At 38.4% G+C, this 24,476-nt stretch overlaps 1 protein-coding gene across 3 annotated transcripts; it reads left to right on the forward strand.

The window, feature by feature from the left end:
* The first annotated feature begins 376 nt into the window (after positions 1–376).
* On the forward strand, positions 377–24,029 carry LOC109984251 (sortilin). Of its 3 annotated transcripts, XM_020634335.3 has the most exons (21): positions 377–674; positions 9,213–9,275; positions 9,369–9,442; positions 9,542–9,644; positions 9,805–9,966; positions 10,149–10,222; positions 12,269–12,318; positions 12,401–12,528; positions 13,907–14,051; positions 14,360–14,515; positions 15,886–15,998; positions 16,606–16,708; positions 16,794–16,962; positions 17,536–17,720; positions 17,801–17,990; positions 18,218–18,334; positions 19,888–19,996; positions 21,246–21,358; positions 21,470–21,596; positions 21,683–21,698; positions 21,820–24,029. In XM_020634335.3, exons 1-20 carry the CDS (start codon positions 438–440, stop codon positions 21,695–21,697), a joined length of 2,433 nt encoding a protein of 810 aa, XP_020489991.1. In that variant the 5' UTR covers positions 377–437; the 3' UTR covers position 21,698; positions 21,820–24,029. The 3 variants fall into 3 exon arrangements, with proteins under 3 accessions (XP_020489991.1, XP_020489990.1, XP_029133269.1); XM_020634334.3 differs by having other exon boundaries at positions 21,683–24,029; XM_029277436.2 differs by lacking the exon at positions 377–674 and having other exon boundaries at positions 9,241–9,275; positions 9,547–9,644; positions 21,683–24,029.
* The last annotated feature ends 447 nt before the right edge of the window (positions 24,030–24,476 follow it).

Consider the following 24,476-nt stretch of genomic DNA (forward strand, 5'->3'; position numbering starts at 1 on the left):
TAATAATTTTAAAAAAATGACAAGAATGTCATTTTAGAGCTTTTGCCAAGTAAGCTGTAAACTGTTTCCGTTCTTGGTAAGAAATCGTATTCTTCCTAATGTTTGTTCTGGTTTTCTTACTGTTTCTTGGAACCACTTACGAAGTTCAGAGAATAATTTATCTGGTTATAAAACAAAAAACGTTTTCTTTGTCGATGCGGTCTGTCCACCAGGAGGGGGCGCTCAAACACCAGAAATCATTTGACATCGCATTTTGAGGGAGATTCCTGTCCTCCAATGGGATCGTAGGTTATTCTGGTCCTGGCCAATCAGCTGCCGTGGTGGAGGGGCAGTCAATGAAGATGCGTTTGGGTGATGAGGGGGGGCATGTGGGGAACCAGCGTTGGGTCAGAAGAGTTTCTCGAAAGGACCGAAGTTGCTCTAACGTCTTAGTAAACATGATCCGTGCGTCTTGCGTTTTGGCGCTCTGTTGTTTTTCGTGTTCACTGGGCACAGATATTCACCCGGGGATAAAGCTGTCAGGAGTGAGCCGGCTGCAGAGGGACTTTAAAAGTGATGATGAGCGACATGGTTTAGATACGTCGGAGTTATCGAAACGCAGCGCAGGACTGAATGAACAGACATGCGCCGATCTGGCTGGAGTCGAGTCAACCCTGCAAAACAACACCCATTCTGTAAGTGATTTATTCTCCATTGAAGTTTTAAAGTCTGCAGAAATGAGCGCAGTCTTTGTGCCCGAATGTGATCGTCAGTTTGACTTGATTGAGTGATGAGCGTCACTCAGCACATGAAGCTGTCCTGAATGTCTCTAAACAACTCTCTTACAGCTCAGTCTTTCAGAGGAACTTTTCATAGTCAACAAGCGGTGTTAAGTGAATCCTGCAGTCCACGAAGTCTAGAAGTAGATTATTGGATCCTCACAACAGAGTGATCTCTCCCACTTTGCTTGTTTTGTACTTTGAACTGCACAAAGAGATTCAAATATCTGTCACATTTAACATGATTGCCATGAACCTTGCACAGTGGCGGTTCTAGACCACTTTTACTGAGGGGGGCCAAACTGTGGCCAGTTGTTTTGTCAGAGGGGAACATTAAACCCAGGTGAAAAATAGACAAAGATGATCGCTTTAAAATATATATTATGCCAAATAATAGCGCACATCATTAAATACAATGATTTATATTTGTTTCAGTAACAGAGTTTAATACGAGATTGTGAGTCCGGTTGTTGAGTCAAGTACTGTTTATGTGTTATTAGGGGGGCTCTTCCTTTTGGAGGGGTGGCCATAGGGGGGACCAAGCTCAGTGTTACAGGGGCACTGGCCCATGTTGGCCTCTGTTGGCCCCTGCCTAGAACCGCCCATGACCTTGCATACAAAAAAAATAGATTTTTTGCAATTTGGGCTCTAAACCTACATTATTGAAACATAACGACATTACATATTTATCGGCTAATGATCTCAATCAATATAGGTCGTCATTCCTGCTCAAATCCACTGAGTTACTTGCTAAATGGAAGCTTTTTGATGATGCTATATTCCACAAAGGGTAAACACATCTTTTTAAAGAGGAACAATAACTGTGTTTTTGTACCTGTGATCTCCATGGTCTAAGTTAATACTGATCTTATATCATAATAGACCAAAGAACACCTTCTGTTATTTTAGTACCGAACATGTTTTAACAGGAGGTACAACAAGAACCACCCAGATGTCCAGAGGAATGTTAAAGGAAAACAAAGCATTTTGTTACATCATTTCGGAGGCTCAGACACCTGGACTCTTGCTTTTTTGAGCATGAAAACGATTTGGCGTGTTCACTGAGAGCAGGACTCCTCCTCTGTCCTCTGGGCTCTTTTCACCCTCAACAAACATTCCCCACGTTTTTTTTTCTTCTTCCCTTGCTGGACTTGATCTGAGCTCCAGTGTGAAGTCAAGTCTGAGGTTTCGTGTTGTCAGTGCTGCAGGGCACAATCAGACGTGGATGTGTGAGCATTTAGAGCAGTGGTACATGCTCTATATCTCTTCTTTTGCTTTGTAAATGAGCACGTCTTTCCTTTTGTATACGCTTCTATAATGCTATTTTAGGCCTGGTAGACTTCACAAGATGGGTTTTTCCAGCTTAAATTTCTCTTTTTCTTTCTTTTATTCACTTTAGTTTAGTTTTAGTTTATTTGCACATTTTTTGAAAGAAGAGTCAAACAGAAAAATAAAACAAATAAAAAATAAAACACATGTGCAGGTGAGGTAGAAACCCATGTGGGCTTATCTCAAAACCTTGAGATTAAACAAAGTTAAAATAAAATACAGTAAAAATAACAGTAAGAATATTTACTATCACAAATAACATTTACCCAATTGAAAATTACATACAAGCATTGAAAACATAAAAATAGAGCAAAACAGGACATACAGTATGCAGACAATATTACAAAATCAGGACAATTCACTATTCACTACAAATCTTTTTGACATCAACGCATTTCTGAGTCTCAATTTGTATCCAGAAAAAGACAAAAAATCTTTAAGTAAATAAATATGCGTGTTCCATAATTTGACTCCACGGTATCTTACTGAGTCCTCGAGATGTTCAAATAATTTACTTGGCAAACTGCATCTGCCCTTACAAACATCTGACAGTCTATTGTCTATTCTTCTCACTCTTTACTGAAAGGTTCCCCAAAGTTGGAGTCTGGACTGCCCGGTCGGTTACCAGATGCCTTTTTAAGTTTGACGCCATTAAATTTAGAATTATTTCAAATGGTGTATTTTGCCCATTGTTGCAAAAAGAGACATAAAAAATAGTTCAATTTCAAATACAACCATTTCATCTAATGACATGGAGATGAAATGAATGTGTAAAAATACTTAAGATGTAAGTTTGCACATGACAGCAACTATGTAGGTGTCTGCTGTGTGTCTATTTAGTTTTGTATTTACATGGAAGTATACAGTATAATAAGTATAGTTTACATGGAAGTATACAGTATAATAAGTATAGTTTACATGGAAGTATACAGTATAATAAGTATAGTTTACATGGAAGTATACAGTATAATGAGTATAGTTTACATGGAAGTATACAGTATAATAAGTATAGTTTAGTATACATGGAAGTAACTTGTATTCTGTTTCTAGTATTTCTTTCAATAAATAACTTTATAATGTCATTTTATGGTTTTTAGGCTGCTGTATTATATTTTTGTTGTTCTTGCCTCTGCCTGTTAGTGCATGGTGGTGGTGCGCTATTTGCCTTAACCACATCCAGGGACCGGGAGGGATGGCGGGGAGGGGGGGTCCCCATTCTCTGTAACCTTTATTTTGGGGGGGCATAAACTGAAAAGTTTGGAAAAGCCCTTCTCTCACCTGTCCTCTATCACTTTAGCTGTTTGAGCACCAAGAAAACATTGTATTGGGAGAGAGACAGCCAGGTATGCCAAAAAACATGCAGTTTCTCTCTGTTACTTTTACTAATGAACAGTCAATTGTTTTCATGATGAATCACTTAAATGTTGGGTCTAGAAAACTTCAGAACATACAATGTACATATAAGACTTCAAGTCTATCCTCATGCTAACACTCAGCTAATGGCTATGAGATTGTTCTTAAAGGTCCCATATTATGCTTTTTCTGGTTTTATATGCTCTTTAGTGTGTTTTCCATGTGTCCTGTGCATGTTTAGGCACATCTATTTGCAAAAATTCAAAGTCTTCTTCTATGTCCTCCTGTTAGCTGTAGCATTAGCTGCATGTAACGCTCGGTTCTAGCCCCCCTCGATAAAAATGTGTCAGTGTGACGTCTTGTCAGTGTGATATCACTGATCTAAGCCCATTGGCTCGTTGTGGCAAGCCCAGCAGCTCATGTTGCACGCCCGTTAACTTCTGTAGCACACACACGATATGCTGTAGCCTGCGGTAGCACAGTAGTGCTAAGGTGCTAATGTTTATGCTCCCCTCGGAGCCAAAGTGGCTGCATTCCAAATATGGTAAACGGGGCGGGACATTTCCGAAAACCGTGCTGAGCGACTGACCAATTACGGCAGAGCCAACAGGCCGACCAATCATATCAGACTTGGTACACGTGGGGACTCTGAACGTGGGCACTTCAGAGCCTTAGAGAGAGAGTCAGAAGCGAGCCGGTACATGGAGCAGCAGTACATGAAAACAGACACTTTAGAACTTTAGCTATTGTGAACATACTTTAGTAGGTACATAGATTAAATATATGAACCCAATAAAGGGCATAATATGGGCTCTTTAACCAAATGCTAACTTGAGCATGCTAATATGCTAACCATACACTGTAAATATTATTGGACGAAGCCTGAGTGATGTCACCAATCTGTAAATGTTGTCTCAGTCTAACTTTCAGACAACCTAACGACAGGCTAAGAGCTGGAGCTGAGGCGGGTTTTATAACTCCTGACAAACTGTTACCTCACTCCTGCCTGTCAATCAGCTCGGCCCTGTGCCTAACTATGCATAACTTGTATCTTTCATAAAATTGAAGCAGAATAGGTTGTAATAAAAAAATAAAAATAAATAAAACACCCTGTGCAGTGTGGGCCAATGAGGACTATCTAATCAGACCAATATCATTGTGTGTACCAGGCTGTATACATGGGCTTTGTTGAATGTGGTGTGTATGTGACTTGGAGACAGAATTAAGCCGATCCTTTAAGAAAACACTTTTTCACTTCCACATTGACTTCATTTTTTAACAGTGGAGGTTCCCACTTGGTGCTAAAAGAGAAAACGCTAACAGGCAGATGTTTAGGTACTATAACTATGTTAGATCATGTTAGTATGCCACCATTTGCTAATTAGCACCTAAAAGATATAAAACAGCTGATGTTTATAGGAATGTATTATTTTATTATTATTTAAAAAAATGTATTTTTTAGATTTTAGTCGCCAAGAATTGGGCTAAGGTTTTTAACCTTATTATGGCACTAAATGAAGGAATCACAATAGATGCAACATTTCCCTCTGACAGGATCCTACAGGAGTACCAGATTTATCAAGATCCATCAAGATCCATCAAATATTTATCTTTTCACTAAACCCACAAATGTGACTCTCATTGAGAAAAAGTCAGGTGATCTCTAGTTTTAAAGGTCAATTTCACTGATTTCCAACCTTATTTGTATCCAAGTCAGGAACATCAAGTTAAAAACTCCGCTAAAGTCAAGGTTGCCAAAGTCCTTGTTGTCTAGGGTGCACAGCTTGGCCAAGCTGCCAAACCTCTTGTTATCTGGCCCCTTGTATTGTCATGTGACTTCAGTAATGGCCTTTTAGAACTACAGGCTACTTCAGCTGCATTTCAAAGTGACAACGAATGGAAACTACAAAAAAAGGACAATGGCATCGTAAAAATAAGAATACAAAGAATATTATGGAAGAACATACCTACCTTTTATGTAGTTTTTGCTGGCTGGGTCTTATTGAGCCTTATTTTTTTTTTTATTAATCACTGCTGTTTTTACATTGAACTCTTTTTTGCAAGTGAGAAACAGCACGAGGGAACTAGATTGTTTGACAAGTGATGGTTATTCACATTTTTCAATAGATTACAATATATTGAAAAATGTGAAAGACATAAACTCCCTTTTTTCCCAAACATTTGAAAAACTCAACTGTTCATCCAACAGGTTTTAAAAAAAAGAAGCAATATCTGGTTGAAGCATTAATTCACTTCTTATCCGTTTTTCTCTTAGAATGACTAGAAATGGACATACAGTACACCTCAGTTTTGATCTTTGCCTGCAAAAAAAAGTTAAGCCCAGCATCAGAGGCCGCTTTTACAGAGCTTCACATGTTAGATCAGAGCCAAGAGTGCCTGACCCTCTCCTCTGAAGTTTTCTGTGTAAACATGGCTGAAGCAGAAAGGTTAAAGCTCAGAACAGAGCGAATAATGAGCTCATTGTGTTGACCTCTGACCTCTGAGAGAGCACTTCACTGTGCTCCCTGCCAGCAGCTGTGTGTGTGTGTGTGTGTGTGTGTGTGTGTGTGTGTGTGTGTGTGTGTGTGTGTGTGTGTGTGTGTGTCTTTGAAAGTTGAATCCACTGAAAGATCTTGACAGTTGGATCAGATGGAGCTCAGACCTTTTCTCAGCATCAAACCTCGATTTCAACCCCTGATACAGCACGAGGTCATGTCTGGTTTTTGAGGCCACATCCTGACGGCTCAGGCTTTTTTATCTCTTAATATTTCTGCTGACTAATAATCGACATTTTCCTCTCTCTCTTCACTGTTTCCTTTTTGCTCCTCTGTTTTCCTCATCACAGAGAAGGACAGAGTAACCTGTAGTGCTTCACTCATTCCCCTTTCCTTTACCTGTCACACCTTCCCTTCCTACATTATCATTCTGCGGTCTTCACTTTAGTTATCTGACCTGTTTTAACTTTTACTGCAGATGTTTATATTTGGTTTTTCGGTCTCATTGAACTTCAGCCAGTCAAGTCAGCATCTGTTCAGCCAGGGTTTCTTAAGAGCAGATGTTTAAAACACTCCACCAGTTCAATCTAATGCAGCGCAAGAGGAGACCTCTTTTGAATCTCAGGACAGCACGACTGCTTTTTTATGTCACCATGTTGGTTTTAAAGGGTCTGATTTGTGTAAATTTGTCATTATCGATATTTAAGGACATGATATCTTCACCCTGAGTCATGTGATAAAACTCCTGTGTTGCTGCTGGTAGGGGTTGGCGATATGGAAAATGATCAAATCACTTTTTTTATGGCAGGAACATGTATTTATGAAAACTCTTTTTCATGTGACTTATTTGCAAGTGACTAGCTAGACGTCAACACTCATTTCTTGCATTTTTTGAAATGTACAAATACTCTGCCTTGTAGTGAACTGTGAGTTGTTCTCAATAACACTAGATGGAACAAACAGTACCCCGCTCTACTGTCACTTCTAAATAAATGAAACCTAGATAAATGTATCCAGGACTTTTTGTGGCTTTTTCCTGTTGAACCAAACTTACCGCCCCATGACCTGAAAAACTGAGGTATGAACCAAACTGTGACCTTTGTGAATGTTTAAACCCCTATGCCTAAAAAATCGACAGAATTACGCCTCAAACATTGTAATTTAAGTTTAAGACAGTGAGGAGTAGAGGACAAATAATGTTTTTCAATTGACTGCTAAGCAAAGGAGGAAAAGTTGTCAAGCAATGAAGTGACCAGGAGTAGAGAGAGGAAGAAAACATGGATGCAGCCAGGGGTGTGATGAAATGATTCATGTAGAGCAGAGATGGAAAGTTGTGTTCACACACTTGGACAGAAGAGGCAGCAGGCCGCTTTCCACCGGACATGTTTACAAAGAGTTTCCAGCAGGGCAGACCTGGCCGTGTCCTGTGGCTTTACAGAGCTGTGTGCAGACGCTCCGGGGGCTGGAGCTCACCTAGTAAACATCTCTGTCCCGCCTAGCCGAGGAGACGAGGGGAGAAAACCTTCCTCTGATTCCACACAAACGAGCGAGCTTTGGCTTGAGTGTAGCTCAAATGACCAAACACTTGAACTTCACTCTGGATGAATAGACTGGAATGTTGTCTGCAGTCAGGGAACTTTGGAAATAAAAAAGTTATTTATTGTTCAATTTATAGGTTAAAGATAATTAGTTATACACAAGTTAAGAGAATCAATGGATAGGTTTAGTATCTAGATGTATAAAAATAAGAAAACTGACAGGATGATAAATGGAGAAGGGGTAGGATTAATAAGGTTTGTACTTCTTCTACCTCCTTTGTGGACGTGTGAATTGAATTGAAGTCTTTATTTTTAATTTCACTCTTGGATATCACTCAACTCTGTGTTTATAAATGTGTGAAAAGTGAGCTAAACCATTTCTTTCCTATTTTATCGTCTGACTGGAAAACTTCTGTCCTGTCCTGGTTCTCTTATAGTATGTGAACGATTAATGTGTGTGAGTTCCTGCTGTGCTCGGGACATCAGTTATTGTCTTGTTCTGGAGCCCAGCTATGTCATTTAAGCAGGAATGTAGGTCACACACGCAGAGTGCATCCAAATGGCCGAGTTACATTGGACAGTAAGGACAATTCATGCTGTCCTATTGGCCAGTGTGTGTCCGGTGTTCAGCAAGTGACTGAAATATAAACACGTCTGGACTCTTGGGTGAATGGGGATGTGTTTTTCTTTTTTCAATAATATGATTATTGAGTATTCAAACATTGTTAAATGAAAAACAAACAAAACAATGTAATTGAAGGAAAAAATAAAATGTATATAGAATATGAATCAATTACAAAAACATCCAAAAATAGAGTAACATGCAATTAAAAAGAATATAATAACTCTTAATTCTCTAATACTCTGCTATTGATTCCAGTATTTAAAGAAATAAAAAGTCCAAAGGGCATACATTTCTTTAATTACATTAATAATACCTCAAGAATTGGCACATATAGCAATTTATTATTGGTTGGCTTTTCATACCTTTATTTTAGAGATAGGAGAGTGGGGAATGACATGTGGGAAAGGAGCCACTGATCGGATTTGAACCCACCTGGAGGACCAAAGCCTCCGTGTATGGGGTGCTTGCACTAACCCATAGGCTAGTATATAGCCATCACCTGACCTCTATTACAGTGTGTGTTTGTGTTAAAGATGAATTCCTTTCTCAGTTTTGAAATAACTTAAAGGCTTTCTATGTGATTTTTCACACTTAAATATAATATAAATCAAGTATATCCTCTTAAAATAACTCTCTGAGTCATGACTGTCTACAATGGGTGTAACACCCGAGTCCCACTGTCTGTGATGTTTTCAGAGTTTTCAGAGTCCTATCTTCACTTTGTTTACATTGCCGGGACGGCCGGCTGACTCCTCCCCTCACGTATAAAAGTTGTTTAATTGAGGGACTAGAGAAAAGAAGAATAACATACTGTACTCACTGCTTAACTGTGTTTCTAGATCACGCTCATTTCAGGTAAATTTACATGCAGTGTGAAGATACGAGCATAATAAAGATCGCTAGCATTAGCATGCTAACACAACAATGCAGCGCGAGTTGTTTTGGTTTCATGCTGGTGCTCAAGGGCGACATCTTCTGGATCAAAAAATCACATATAAAGCCTTTAAGGCATGTAAATATTTCATATATTCATGAATAGTGGAAATCAAGATGCATTTTGATTAAAATTCTCATTGATTAATTTGTACATTTTCCCTTTTTTTTTCTATTTTAGTTTACCTTCAAAGTGCGGACCATGGGTTCACTGTCTCTGGCCTGGGTGGGAGACAGATCAGGGGTGAGTCCATTTACATGTCAATGAGTAAAAAATGTTTAAAAAAAGTCCAAAATGTTGCACAGATTCTTGTGTAACTCCTCCTCTCTCTTCTAGGTGCTGCTGGTCTTGACGACATTTCAGGTGCCACTGTTCATGATGCGTTTTGGCCAGTCCAATCTCTACAGGAGGTGAGACATTCCTCAGCGTTTATCACTCACTGAACAGGATTTATTTTTGTGTCATGGTTGTTGTTTGAAGGTTTGACTACATCTGTGTCACTGTGTCAGTGAAGACTATGGGAAGACGTTCAAAGATGTAACTCACCTGATCAATCACACCTTCATCCAGACCGAGTTTGGCATCGCCATCAGTCCTGACCACTCCGGGAAGGTGAGCAGATTGGGGGATAGCAAAAGTGTTAATTTGACATTTTTTTGTTGCTTAACATTTGGGATTTGTGTGTTTTTGTGGTTGCTTTCTTCAAAAGTCATTTTTTTTAATCATATATTAACAGCAAATCACAACACTGCCCCTCTGTGTTTGGATCCAGGTTATGCTCACTGGTGATGTGTCAGAAATCGGTGGGTTCAAGCTGTTCCGCTCACGGGACTTTGGCATGACTTTTGTTCCGACCGACCTGCCGTTTGAGCCCGTCATTCAGATGCTGTACAACCCGGCAGACTGTAACATGCTGCTGACGTTCAGCATCACGGTAACAGCTCTCAGGTTGACCAAACCACACCCTCAGTCTTTTACAGTTTTTGTCCATGGCCTGCCTTAATTGGATGTGTGACTTCTATTTCAAGCTGCTGAAATCTCAATAAGGCTTAAGTGAATACTGAGAAGTCGAGGAGCACTTTTGCTTACTGACTGACTAAGCCTTTTCCCCTCCAGCGAGACCTGTGGCTGTCCGAAGACTTTGGTGCCACCTGGAGGAAGATACATGAAAGTGTCTGCTTGGTCAGATGGTGAGTTCAATACAAACATGAAAAGTGGGTTGTTGTTGGTACTACATACAATAATAATAGTTATAGTGATAACTTCTAATGATTTTGTAGCATCTTCAAAAACAAGAGTTTATAAATCAAAGCTGATATGGGATTTTAAAAAGGCATCAGCATCAGATAGAGCAAGACATCATTAAGGTACTGTCAGTATCAGATCACAAATACTTGATCTTTTCCTCAGGGAAATTTAAGCAGTGAAGATTCTCTTATACAGAATATAGGAAATATGACTAAGAATAAAATAATAAATATAAGCAAGAAGTGCAGAGAGTGAGGAGTATTTAGTTATAGTTGGATTAATTGAAAAAATGGTTCTCCAGTTTAGTTTAAGCTTTCCACAGTTTAAAGGCTTTATATGTGAGTTTTCACACTTAAATATAATATAAATCAAGTTTATCCTCTGAAAATAACTCTGTGAGTCATGACTGTCTACAATGGGTGTAACACCCGAGTCCCACTGTCTGTGATGTGAGTCCTATCTTCAGTTTGTTTACATCGGTGGGACGGCCGGCTGACTCCTCCCCTCATGTATAAAAGTTGTTTAATTTAGGGACTAGAGAAAAGAAGAATAACATACTGTACTCACTGCTTAACTGTGTTTCTAGATCACGCTCATTTCAGGTAAATTTACATGCAGTGTGAAGATATGAGCATAATAAAGATCGCTAGCATTAGCATGCTAACACAACAATGCACCGCGAGTTGTTTTGGTTTCATGCTGGTGCAAAAGGGCAACATCTGCTGGATCAAAAAATCGCACATAAAGCCTTTAAACTAGTAATGTTCAGTTTAACCGAGTGGGGACAGATCTGTAAAAACAGAGCAGAGAGAAGATAGGGCAATGATGAGAGACAAGAGTGGTAGATTCAACGGAAAAAGTCAAAGTCATGTCAGAGACACATTGTGGTTAACAAAGCAAATCATGTTTTTCTTTTTGCTGTTAACAGGGCTACTGTTATATTAATGCAATAATTCAAATATATAAGAATCTATATCTGATTCTATTACCTGCTAAAAACAAAAGAGGAGACATGTTGTTTGACCTCTCTTTGTGGCATCCTTATCATATTTGGTGCAAACACAGAAATAAAACAGAAGATCTCACCAGAAAAGGATGTCACAAAGACACAAAAGAAATGACCTGCTGGCTTGTTCTATAACAAAATTAAACTGAAGCATAAGATGTCTCCATCTCTCTCTCTTTTCATTTCACATGTAATTCATGTAATCCCCGTCCCTTTAATGGGTGATGGGCTACTGTTTCTATACATTTATTTTTAATCTTTAAAGTAGTCTATGAATCTTTAATTACCTTTTGATCGGCCGCTCATCAGAACAAATCAATCATTTCAGGAAATTTGTGGACACTGAACTGTCCGTCATTACAGGATGTGAAACAGACTTTATCCACACAGTCTACATGTGCTTCTTTGTTGTTGTTGTTGCACGTCTTTTATTTCTTCATTGTTGTTATTCCAGCTGCCTCTCTCACACCCGCTCTGGTCACACTCTCGACTGTGTTTTTTTTTTTTAGTTCACACAAGGTTGTGGTGTCAGCCTGTGGTTGTTAGCGGTGCATTGTGGGAACACTTTGATAGCCCTGCGTGACCACAGCTGTCACTTTGGCCCCCAAACCTAAATTGACTGCAGAGCGAGCTGGAGCTGTGGCTGTTGTCAGAGCCAATCATGAGTCATAAGCAGTATTCTTATTCAGCCCACAGTCCTTAAATCAGCAGAATCTTTGCAGCGCGAAAAAACCATCGTCCCCCTTTGGCAGGGAGCAAAACCAAAGAGGGCCTGGAGAGCAGCCGGGGGGGGGGGGGGAGGCGGGGTTAATGTGCCCCTAACTCACACTTGGAAGAAAACCACAACCATTATGAGTGATCTCTACAAATTAAAAAAAATAGATTCAAATTTGAACTTGTTGTTAAAGAATGTGAGCACAATTAAATATTCCATCCCTCCACAGTTCTCATTTACTGTTTTTATTTTTTGTCTCCCATACAGGGGTCAAAACAACAGCATCTACTTTACAATCAACCACAATGGATCGTGCAGTAAGTAAAGTCAATCTTTTTCACCCTTATATGTGTAAAACAAATAAATGCATCCAGAAACTCCCCTCTCTCTTTTTGTTAGATGAAAGAGGAACGCTGGGGCTACTGAAGACGACAGACTACGGTCGAAGTTTCAAAACCATCGCAACACGAGTTTACTCCTTTGTCCTGGGAGGGCGCTTTGTTTTTGCTTCAATCATGACCGGCACGGTATGTGTGTGTGTATGTCTGTCGTCTGTTTCCTTTTTTTATTGCTTTATAGTGTGTGCATTTCTGTGAATGCGTCTGCACCTGTTTTCTGAAGCATTAAAGTCACATATCCTCCTCCTTTTCAACCAGATAAGATCTCAGAGGTCCCCAAAACATGTGTGTGAAGTTTCTTGCCAAAAATCCACTCTGATCCTGTATTTGATCATGTCTATAATAAACCCCTCTATTTCAGCCCTGCTCAGAACAGGCTGTTTCTGTGTCTGTACCTTTAAATGCAAATGAGCTGTGCATGACCACACCCCCAGCTGTAAAGGCTTGGTTGGCTTAGGTTATCTTGCACTATGCCCAATTGTTTAGGCTGAGAAGGCAGACTCAGAAGTCAGAACAAACACCTAGCTGTGGGAGTGTCACCCAACTAGGGGAGGGGTTACTGCCTTTGTGATGTCACAAAGGGAAAATCTTCAAACAGCCTTTTTGAGCACACATTTTCTAGAAAGTGGAACAGGCAAAAGATGGAGAGGATGGACTATTCTCATAATTGGAGGGATTGTAGACAGACTTGAGACACATGGTAGTGTTTTTTTGCTCAATTTGTGACCTTTAAGTACTTCAATTTATACTTGTTTATGTTTTTCCTCAGCCGTTTCTGTGAGTGTTTGTCTATCGTTCCTTTTATTTTTATAGATGACAACAATACATACTTCAGTAACATTTGTATACCTTCCTCTGAAATTCACAAGTTATCATTTAAATGTTAGGTTCAGCCAAATAACAAATCAAACTTGGGGTTGTCCCGTGATATATCACATTTTTGACACCATTTACTGTAGATCTAATCTGGAGTTGATCCTGTAATAACGATTTTTTTTAACGGATCTCAACTACTAATGTAGTTGGGTCAACAAAGAAAGCAGCACAGTATTTTGTTTATTTACAAGGCACTCATGGGTAAACTCCCTTCTTACCTTACTACTCTCCTGTCCATAAACATATCGAGCTATTCGACTAGGTCTCAAAACTGGATCACTTTGAAAAGACAGAGGTTTAGAACTGAATGGGGAAAGACTGCCTTTAGTGTTGCTGCACCCGTTATGTGGAATGACCTTCAGAGGATAGCTAAGTTGCCCTCTCTTGTTTCATACAGCGTTTTTTAAAGATCTAGTGTCCAAACTACCTTAGGAAGGAAATTGCAACTGTTTCACAATGTGAATTCATTTAAATGGATATGGTTTACGTGTGTGAATATGTGTTTCAATGTCTAGATGCTATTATTGTTAACTGTTAATATGTTTAAATGTAGCATATCCATACTTCAGTATTTACCTCTACATTATACAGGAGTTGATCTTTAAATGTTTTGCATGTGTGTGTGTCTTAGGGTACAGAGCGTATGATCCACGTGTCAGTGGATGGAGGTGAGGTGTGGAACATGGCTCAGCTTCCTACCGTCAACCACGAGCAGTTCTACTCCATCCTGACAGCCAATCAGGACATGATCTTCATGCATGTGGACGACCCCGAAGGTGAGGATACTGTTGATTGACGGGGAAGATGATGATGTTGACAATGTTTATACATTACAGATGATGCTAATAAATAATGATGTTGTCATTGAAAAAGAGATAAAGGAAATCTTGTGTAGATATTGCCTGACACAGAGGCTGTGACAAATCAGAGAAACAAAGTCAAGGGAGTAACTAATTCACAAAAATCACAAAAAAAAAAACATGCACATGCTAATATGTAACTCTGGGAGGGAAACTTGCTGACAGGCAAATGAAAGCTGCCACATGTGTACAACACAAACATGCGTTGTGCTGTGTGTTCCTAGACTCTGGTGTTGGAACTATCTACGTGTCAGACGACAGAGGAACCGTCTTCTCCAAGTCCCTGGAGCGCCATCTTTACACAACCACAGGAAGTGAAACGGACTTTACGGTCATTACGTCACTCAGGGGCGTCTACATGACCAGCATACTCACAGAGGGTGGGTCAACACACTGTGTCAGTGTCACAGTCACATGTTCTGGAATGATTTGATCAACATTCAGTATATTAACATATTTATACCATGCTGGGTAAAACATCTGAAGACTGCTTATACTTTGCAATACTACCTACTCATTAATAGGTTGATTTCCTTATCTCTCTTTAGATTTCTTTTGATTACTCTGCTCAGTACTGCTCACATATTTTCACTTATGGGCTGATTTCTAAATGTAATTGGTTAACACCCAGTGAAACATATACTCATTTGAAAGTTATTTTTCATCCTAAACTATTAATCTCAAATGTGTCATTTGCCATGAGTTATTTCTACTGACATGGTTGTGCAGATGCAAGGAGGGAATTAATCAAACATTCAAGCTTTTAATTCAACAGACCATCAATTTCACACTGTAGCTACAAACATTGATATCTATAATCAATCAATCAAACTTTATTTATATAGCACCTTTCAGACAAATTAAATTGCTGTTCAAAGTGCTTTACAAGAGTGCAGAAAAGTTATTGATGAAAAAGTAGTTTATAAAATCATTGAGAGACTAATGCACACCAATAAGAATTAAAAATAATAAATGTATAAAAATGAAAAATAAAACATGACACATAAAAGCAATAAGATATTACAATTAATACATAGGAGAAGAATATTTAAAATTGTAGTAGGATAAAAAAAGACAATACAATAATGTTAAGATTTGAATTTATATAAAGCACTTTATAAATGACCAGATAATGTTACAACACTTAAAGGTGCACTGTGGAGCTTTGGTAGAGAAATGTAAAAGTTGTAGAAATGGACAGATTCTATGGTATACTGTATGTTCATAACTCTTTACACAAACTGTCCTCAGAGGAACATTTGGTCCCTGGAACACTGTTTGAAGATAAAATGCTAGAGTGACACTGTAATTCTCCTGGAACACAAACAGTGTTCAAGGGACCCATTTTTCCCTTGAATACAATTTGTGTATTTAGTTCAGAAAATATAGAATAGCATTTATTCCCCTTTCAAATGTCTCTACCAAATCTACAAAGTGCACCTTTAAGCTTTTAAATGTATTTTTTTTTAAGCTTGCATACAGAACATCCTGCATCCACTTTTAAACCGTGCATTAAAATAGTCACTTTAACATCCCTCCGAATAAATGCTTACTGTGATTAATACCCTGTCTCAAGCATGTTTCAGATTAGTTCATTTGGTTGATATTTTCTCTCTAGCAATGTGAATTTTAACCAGTTTAAGATCTTGAGAATTATTTTGCAAATATTGTTGCATTAAGTGTCACAAAGACTACATTATCTACTCCATAAAATATCTACTGTAATCCTTATAGTGTTGTTTTTTTGCAGATGGTGCAGTGGAGACAGTGATCACATATGACCAAGGAGCAAGATGGCAGACACTACACAGACCAGAGAACAGCAACTGTGACACTGAAACGTCCACTAACAGGCCTAACAGAGTGAGACACATACATATACATTTGACATATAAGTGTATTGTTGTTGTAGGCATTGAGTATTTAAGGCTGTTTTTTAAATGTTATTTCAATGTCAGTATTAGTCAGTGTCTGCAGTTAGCATGTGTCTCATAAGCATCATCCCTTTTGTTGAAGAAATTACTAAGACTTGAATCCACACAATAAGACTCAGTCGACTCAGATGGCTTACGTTGATGAAAGTTTATACATCAGATGAACGCTCGAGGAGACATGATTCAACATCACACTTCTGTACTTGTGTCTTGCTCAATCACATCTGCCGAACTTCTCAAAAGGCATTGCATATATCCTAAAATATATTACCATTATCAGGGTCACATTGATCCACCTAGACTAAACTGTGACGTCTATAACACTGGAGCAGACAATAAGTCTACCAAACATCCTTACAGATATCAGGAAGAACAGTTGACACTCTCCAAGCTGTACTTGATGTTCTAATAACAGCTGAACTCTGTCAGGTCTGACTGACATTAGAGAACAGTGAATAACCCTAGTGACATCTTTACATTAGAATCTAAATAACTACAGAAATTCCACCACACCCTTCATTATTGTGTCTTTACAGTGCAGACTGCACATCCACGCCTCCTATAGCACCACCATGAAAATGAACGTCCCCATGCTTCCTCTCTCACAACCCAGTGCTGTTGGCCTCATTCTAGCCCATGGTAAAAAAAAAAAAAAATTACCCAGAATCTTTCCCTGCATGCTTATATCTCTCATAACACCATCGCCCCCCCTGTTTCTCTTCAGGCAGTGTTGGAGACGCAGAGTCAGCTCTCTCCCCTGATGTGTATGTGTCTGAAGATGGGGGCTACTCGTGGATGTTGGCTCTCCGGGGCCCCCATCATTACGCCATACTGGACTCTGGAGGGCTGCTTGTGGCTGTGGAGCAAACCAACTCACCTGTCAACCAGATCAAGTGAGTGTATCAAAGGGGGACATATTATGAAAAATCAACTTTTGACAGAGTTTTTAAACATATATTTGGGTAACCTGAGTGTCTACTGACCCACAAAATGTGAAATAAACCCATCCAGTCCTTTGTTTGTGGTCTGCATAAGTCTTACAACACAGAGAAAAATGCTCCGTTTCAAATTTGCTCTCCTTGTGATGTCACAAGTTGGATTCTGATTTAAAAAAAAAAAAAAAAATCCCCTCCCCTGATATCTCCACCCTGGTATATACTGCCATTTTTATTCTTGCTACAGAGGAGTGATGTCTACTGGTAAAACTCAGGGGGGGCCATTACATTTAAAGAGACACACACCAAAACGGAGCGTTCTGAGAGAGCTGGTTTATTCAGGGTCACAAACCTCCTCTGGTGCTTGATTCATGTTATATTTTGATAAAAGCACAGCACAGATGTTTCATTTAGACCACAGGGGGACTGTTTGAAAAGGTGGAGGAGGGGGGTAATATGTCCTCTTTAAATGGTTAATTTTTTTTTAATGTGTCATTCATCACTTAAAATAAATATTTCCGTTGCCCTCAGGTTTTCCACTGATGAGGGGCAGTGCTGGCACACTTATAACTTCACCAGCGACCCGCTCCACTTTAGTGGGATGGACAGCGAGCCCGGCTCTCGCTCCATGAATGTCAGCCTGTGGGGCTACAGGAATGACTTCAGTAAATGGATCGTGATCACCATAGACTTCAGGAAGATCCTCACCAGAGACTGTGAGTATGTGAGAGAATAAAATGACAGATGGCATGTTGGTGAAGTAGGTACTTAAGAACATGTGTTGATGATCATGCAGGTGCCGAAGGAGACTTTGTGCAGTGGCTGTCTCATTCTGCAGACCCCAGTGGATCCAATGATGGCTGTGTTCTGGGCTATAAAGAGGCCTTCCTGCGCCTAAGGAAAGACTCTGTCTGCTGGAAAGGAAGGAACTATGCTGTCACTAAGGATCTGTCCCCCTGTACATGTACAGAGGATGATTACCACTGGTGTGTTTTTGTTTTGTACCAAGCATGAAGTCTGAGCTAGTGGACACCAGAAAGAGCAGAATTTACTTTGAGTTTGGTCAGTCAGCTACAGTTCAACATGGTTTTTTTTAGGCTATGTAATTGATTTTAGAGTTTAAAAAAAAAGTTTCATGACAGGGTAACAGATTCAAACACAGAGCAAATCACTAAACACCACTCAATGTTTTTGATTGTTTTTCCCCTCTAAGTGACTTTGGATATTACCGGCCAGAGAACAGCTCAGAGTGTGTAGAGCAGGAGGAGATGAAGGGTCGTCCTCTAGAGTTCTGTTTGAATGGGACCACAGAGGAGCTGCAGACCAGCGGGTAAGGATGGATGCTCTTCAGGAGTTATTCCCTTGTCTTTTCCTGAGTAGAAGATAAAGAGGCAAGAAACTCAAACTAACACAAAATCTAGTAAATGTATGCTCAATAAGCTTAGATGATTTCATCAACAGCAAATAAGCCAAAGTTATTCAAGAACACATACTGTAGAAAAAGGTGGAAAATGTAAATTCTTAATAAGTTGTGGCCTTTTTACTGTTTTTTTTATATACAACTTTAAGTCAACAGATCAACACATCTTACACGTATTACTCTTTTTACATCAAATTAAACAAACAAATATAAAAGCTCTAATGCCTGTGCATACTAGAAACAGTCGCTCTTTAACCTAAATCTGTTCCTTTAGGGGCTGATAAACTATTTATTTGATTACTGAATTGCAATGATTACTGATGAATCATTGAAGACTGCTGTTTCTTTAGACTACAGTGCAGAGTGTTTTGTATTGATTACATTTTCAAAACACACCAACAAATGAAAAGACACAAACGTAATCCAAGATGTTAGATATTCATCAGATATGTCATTCAATTAAAAACATTGTCATTCAGTTGAAAACCAATCTGCTAAGTATAGAAGGCCTCTGATATAATGAATTATATTCTGATTTATCTTTTGTAATTTAAAAAGACAATTATTCTAAACTTGTCGGACTTAAAGATGCCAAGAAGCCGTTCTGGTGTCTTAACCAACTCAAATCCAGAATGTGAAGTCAATCAATAAAGTTTATGTAGTGGCTATTTGTCCAAAAACAAAAAAAATCTAAATAAACTAATATCAAACATAATCAAATGACCACTGATGCACCATGGGGGATGTGATGTACGCAGGCAAAAGAAGTCCAATGTCCATGCAAGAGGTCTGCGGTTTTTTGGTGGTTTATTTGGTTCAAAAGAAAGCAAACAAAAGAACAAAGAAAATCGTGTCTCCTGCTGCCTCTCTTGCGCTGGTAAAAAAAAAACACAGGCCCACCCAGGTGCATGCTGGTCCTCTACCTGCCTCTGGTGCCCACAGTGTTACCCAAATACCTAACAAAAATACTAATGCAAAACTAAATTTACTAAACAAATAATTAGCAAAAGAAAATATTACCCCAAATATCTATTCTAAATAAAGAAAACGTGTAGAATAATTAAATAAACGACACCACCCAAATATTAGTAAACTAAATACCAAAACTAATTCTAACAACAATTAAATAGCTCCAATAATTGTATTCTTTTTCATAAAATTGTCTTCCGATAGCTGCAATGAACATTTATGATGATACATTCCCAAAATATAAGTGTATTGTGCTCACAGTCCCACAGACTGTCCAGCATTATATCTGTCTCTCCTTCCAGTGTTTAAGTGCTGATGTAATAAAATAAAATGTGTGACCACATTTGTGTATCCTTCAATGCGTATGGTCTATGTTTTCCCACTCCTCTATACATATTAAGAGGTTTTCTTCAATTTCTAATTTGTCTTGTGTCCTTTCTGTTGAGTTTTTTTTTCTTTCCTTTCAAGTCTCTCTGTCTCTCCTGAAATTTAAGCTACCGGAAGATTCCAGGAGATCAATGTGAGGGAGGTTTCCAGCCAGAAAGAAAGGAGACTGACCTGAGGAGACGGTGCACGAGCAACGCCCTTCATCCAAATTCTCTGGTAAATTTGTATTCTTCTTCTCATAAAGGAAGTGGGCTAAGATCTACAGTAAAGCATTAAGTAACTGGTTTGCAAATGAAGGGAATGAGGGAAATTAGGCAAGTTTTCAACCAAATGTTGCACAAATGTCATCAGAACATCCAGACAGTTGACTAAACAAGCTGTCAATTAATGTTCCATCCACAACAATGCAAATCCATATGACTTTAAAGCAGCGTTGTTACTGATTGTTTGACGCAATAATATGAGGACAGATGATAATCATATATTTTGTATTGAGGAAAATGAAAGTGTCTTCTCTGTCCACAAATGCAATGGATGTTTTTCAGTGCAGCAGTATCATGTTATTTCAGTCACATAAGCCTGTTTCATATGTGTCAGCTGTCAAGAGTTTTAAATCCATGTTTCTATAAAGTTTCTTACATGTCATTTTCTAGCATTTACATTTAATTAATACACTGTAAATATGCTGCTGCATCTTAGCTAAGCATGAACACATTTTTTTCTTATTTCCTTCCTTTTCACCTCAGCTTTATGTTTTTAAGAAAGTTTAGATTTAATTTCCAAACAAAATAGGTGGAAACACTATTTCCGATGACAGGACAATCCCAGCAACACACACACACACGCACACGCACACGCACACGCACATTGTTATAATTGTTATAATGTCTATCTGTTACACACAGATCAGGTGATGTTGACCTGAGCTCCATCACTACTGTCACAGACATCTTCAGACACAAAACCTGTTGTGCAAACAGAAATACAGCATTTTACGGAACAACAATATCCGTAGTGGTGAAAATCCAATGAAGCAGAATCTTCCCTGAAGTCGAGCAGTGTGTGAACAATGGCCTTCCATATGTGCACATATGATTGTACAAACCCCTACAGTGTTTAGGATCTTGATGACAAAGATGCAGGGATTCAGATTTTAGATAGATAGATAGATAGATAGATAGATAGATAGATAGATAGATAGATAGATAGGAACTTTATTAATCCCTTGGGAAGGTTCCCTCAGGAAATACAGATTCCAGTAGCAGGTAACACCAAAGGATAGAAGCATTGTAGCACTGTAATGCCATTTTATTAATAAGTAATATAACTCGCCGCCATCAAAGCCGGGTGAGCACATTGGAATCTCAGACTTTGGTTAATCATTCATCAGATAAAAGATGCACTCTTTCAAGGTTATTTGCATACTGTTTTTGAATGTTTCTATCCTTCTTATCATTTTCAACAGACTGACAACAGTACAACAAACACAGCTGTCATCGTGATGGTTGTCATGGCGATCCTGATGACCAGTGCTGTAACAGGCGTTTGGCTGGTTAAGAAATATGTCTGTGGTGGAAGGTCAGTTAACTCTTTTTTTGTTTGTACACACACTAAAATATACATAAAAAAACCCATTACACTCTGTGTTTTATCTGTGCACTCCTGTCACACACTCGTGTCCCTCATCAGGTTCCTCGTGCATCGATACTCGGTAATGAGGGAACACGTTGAGGCTGATAAAATAGAGGGAGTCGACGATGTTGACCCTCATTACATGGAGACAGGAAAAGCACAGTACAACGAAGACTCAGATCAGGTATCTAACGTGTAAAAGGCCCCTTTTTCATTTCCACTTTACTATTATCAGTCAACCAATTGTCGTTTTCTTGTGTCTCCCTACAGGACCTCTTGGAATAAGGTGGACATTGATTCTTTAAGTCTAAATCTAACAAAGTCTTTCGTGATGCCTGGGCACTCCTGTTGCTGATTAACATCTTCTTCTCACTTCTCCCTGTCCCCCCCCCCCCGGATGGCTGAAGTCAGCAGCTACTCCCATCGTTTCCTTGAACCAGTTGAACTGGTAGTTTGGGGAGGTGGGGACAAACCCAGCGTAGAACAAAAGAAAGCCTCCGGGGTCCCTGAGGAGCTTTTGTTGTTTCTGTCACAAAGAGTTGTGTAAAGACTGTTAGAAGACTGAACATGTGCTCTATTGTAAGAAGTGTTTCTTTTCATGTTGACCGGACAAAAGATGCTCTTTCACATTGTTATGCACTGCAGAAGCACATTACAGAGGCTTCAAATTGGATATCTGGATGAACAGTGTTAGGGAACAGCACAGAAATAATCATCAGTATTTTAGCTCAGAATCGACGTCTGCTGTCAATTAAATCTTTTTTTTATTTCTTTATATTTAAAAGCTTGCAATGTACAGTTCTGATGAGTAAGGCGGCTATTTTGACATTTCTTTTGTCAGTTTCACAAGTCACTAAATATTAGATGGTTTCATGATTTTAAAGACTACTTACTCTGAATCACATTTTAGTCATTAGTTTACTTAGTTCTAAATGATTTTATTTGTAATAATTTTGTATATAATGATACTGCTCTCTTTTTTTTAACAGTAGTGTTTCTGTTTTTGCTTAAAGAGTGTAGGTTTTACAGAAAAATCACGAGCAGAATAATAACAGAAGGAGGCTGTTTTCTGTTTAAATAGAGATAGTTCATGCAACTTTTAAAACTCATCTATTTATAGTTGTTGTGAATATTTCCATAGTTAAATATAACAATTCAAAACTACTTTAACATTTTGTTTTAAGTTGAAGCTTTTGATGCATTGAAGTCTGATCCATCAAATACCTTTTGAGGTATTTTTTTATTGAATATGCAGAAATAGACTAATGTGTAATTGCTATTAGCAATCAGAAAACATGCTGTCCCACACAATTCAAAATGCTAGTCTTTAACTTTTAGTGTGCTGTGAAACTTTTGGAATAAAGGTTAAAAGGGCCGGCCGATGTTGTGAGGACATTTTTGTGGAACATAGTGCAGCTTCATGAAACAGACATCTTCTACTCCCCCTGTATGTGTGGTGAAAATGAAAGACTTGAATTATTGCCAAAGCACTTTGAATGATTAATTTTCTAATTGTAGAGGAGAGATTGTAGAGGTGAAAGCTAATCGCTGCCCAGCATTATATCAGTATGAAAGCAATGCTATCCCAAACCCTTTACTTGAACGTTCTGATTTTGTTTGCTTAACAGGATGCAGCCGTGTGTTGCTGTTGTTGTGGTTTCTCTTCTTGTTTTTCCAGCCAATACCAATGTTTATGTTTATATTACAATCTGGATATCAGGCCTCTTTTGAGGATGAGACCTCAATAAGAATACTTATATTTAGGATAAATACAAAAATTTAACTCGTACTAAATAATTAAGATAATATGTTTTTATGGACATTGCTGGACTGTTTCTGTTTCCAATGTTGAAGCAGAAACAGTGAAGCAAAAACACCACAATTAAAAAAAAAAAAAAACCTATTGCAGACTCTTACTGCAATAGGTCTTACTGACTCTGCGCTTTAAAGCTACTTTCAGCCAGTATTCAGAGTCTTATATTGGTGCATTCCAATTTATTCATCTCACAGATGTTGCAAAAATATCCACAATTACAGAACTACTTCATGGATGAATGTGTCTGCTGGTGATGAGGGGCATACACATTTCTAAGTTAATAGAGTTGCATCTTTTTCCAAGTAGACACCTTCTCACTTTATATGATTTTCGAGGTTAGGGGGTCACTTGCTACCATTTCTGTAGTCTGCTAGTCTTATTACAGTAATTCTTGATACTGGCAGGGCTTCTGGCTAATGCTTGTTTTCTCCAGCGGACTCAATAATATCCCAGCGAATAAGCTATAGTAATAAGCTGGCCTGATGTAGAGGCAAATTCTCAAGGACTGTTGGTTTAACTTAGTCAGATATGAAAGCAAATTCATATGCTTGATGCTTCTTATATTTACACAACTGTCAGATAGAACAAAACCAGTTCTCTACTGGATTCCATGATATATTTTTGCACTGTATCTACAGATCTGTGAAAAAGTGACAATTGTGCCTCCTTGTATATCAAATTTTTGTGAAGCATTTAGGACAAGAATTGTGATCTTCATTCCTTCTCGTTTCTGAACTGTTTGCAAGGATATCAGAGATGAGTACCTTTGAATTAAACTATTCTGTAGCAAACATGGTCAATAACAAAGTGTGCATTTATTGACTTGGGTAGCACTGTCATCTTTTTGTATCACTTCAGATTGGGGGTATATAAATCTTTAATACTGTAATTAATAATTAATTAAATGTTCTGATAAAAGTATGTAAGTTGATAGCAAATCAAAACACAGCTGTCATAACCACAAATCAGCTTGAGTATAGATCATGAATGTAGCCTTTACATAGTAAATTTGTTACAAATTAGTATTTTCAATTATATTTGTATAATTATACAGGTTAATACAATAGAAGTATAAAATGTAACAAATTGTACAAATTAAAACTACAATTGGTTTCTAATGTCCCTATGTGATCATCAGGGCTAACTTTGCTTTAAAGGGATATTTTTTCAGTCATCAGTTCTTCCACACATTTCAAACCTTTATCCTCAACAAAGTCAAAATATTTCAGTGGTATATTCACAGAACTT

This window comes from Labrus bergylta, chromosome 5 (assembly GCF_963930695.1).
Source record: "Labrus bergylta chromosome 5, fLabBer1.1, whole genome shotgun sequence".
In the NCBI taxonomy this organism is placed as follows: Eukaryota; Metazoa; Chordata; class Actinopteri; order Labriformes; family Labridae; genus Labrus; species Labrus bergylta.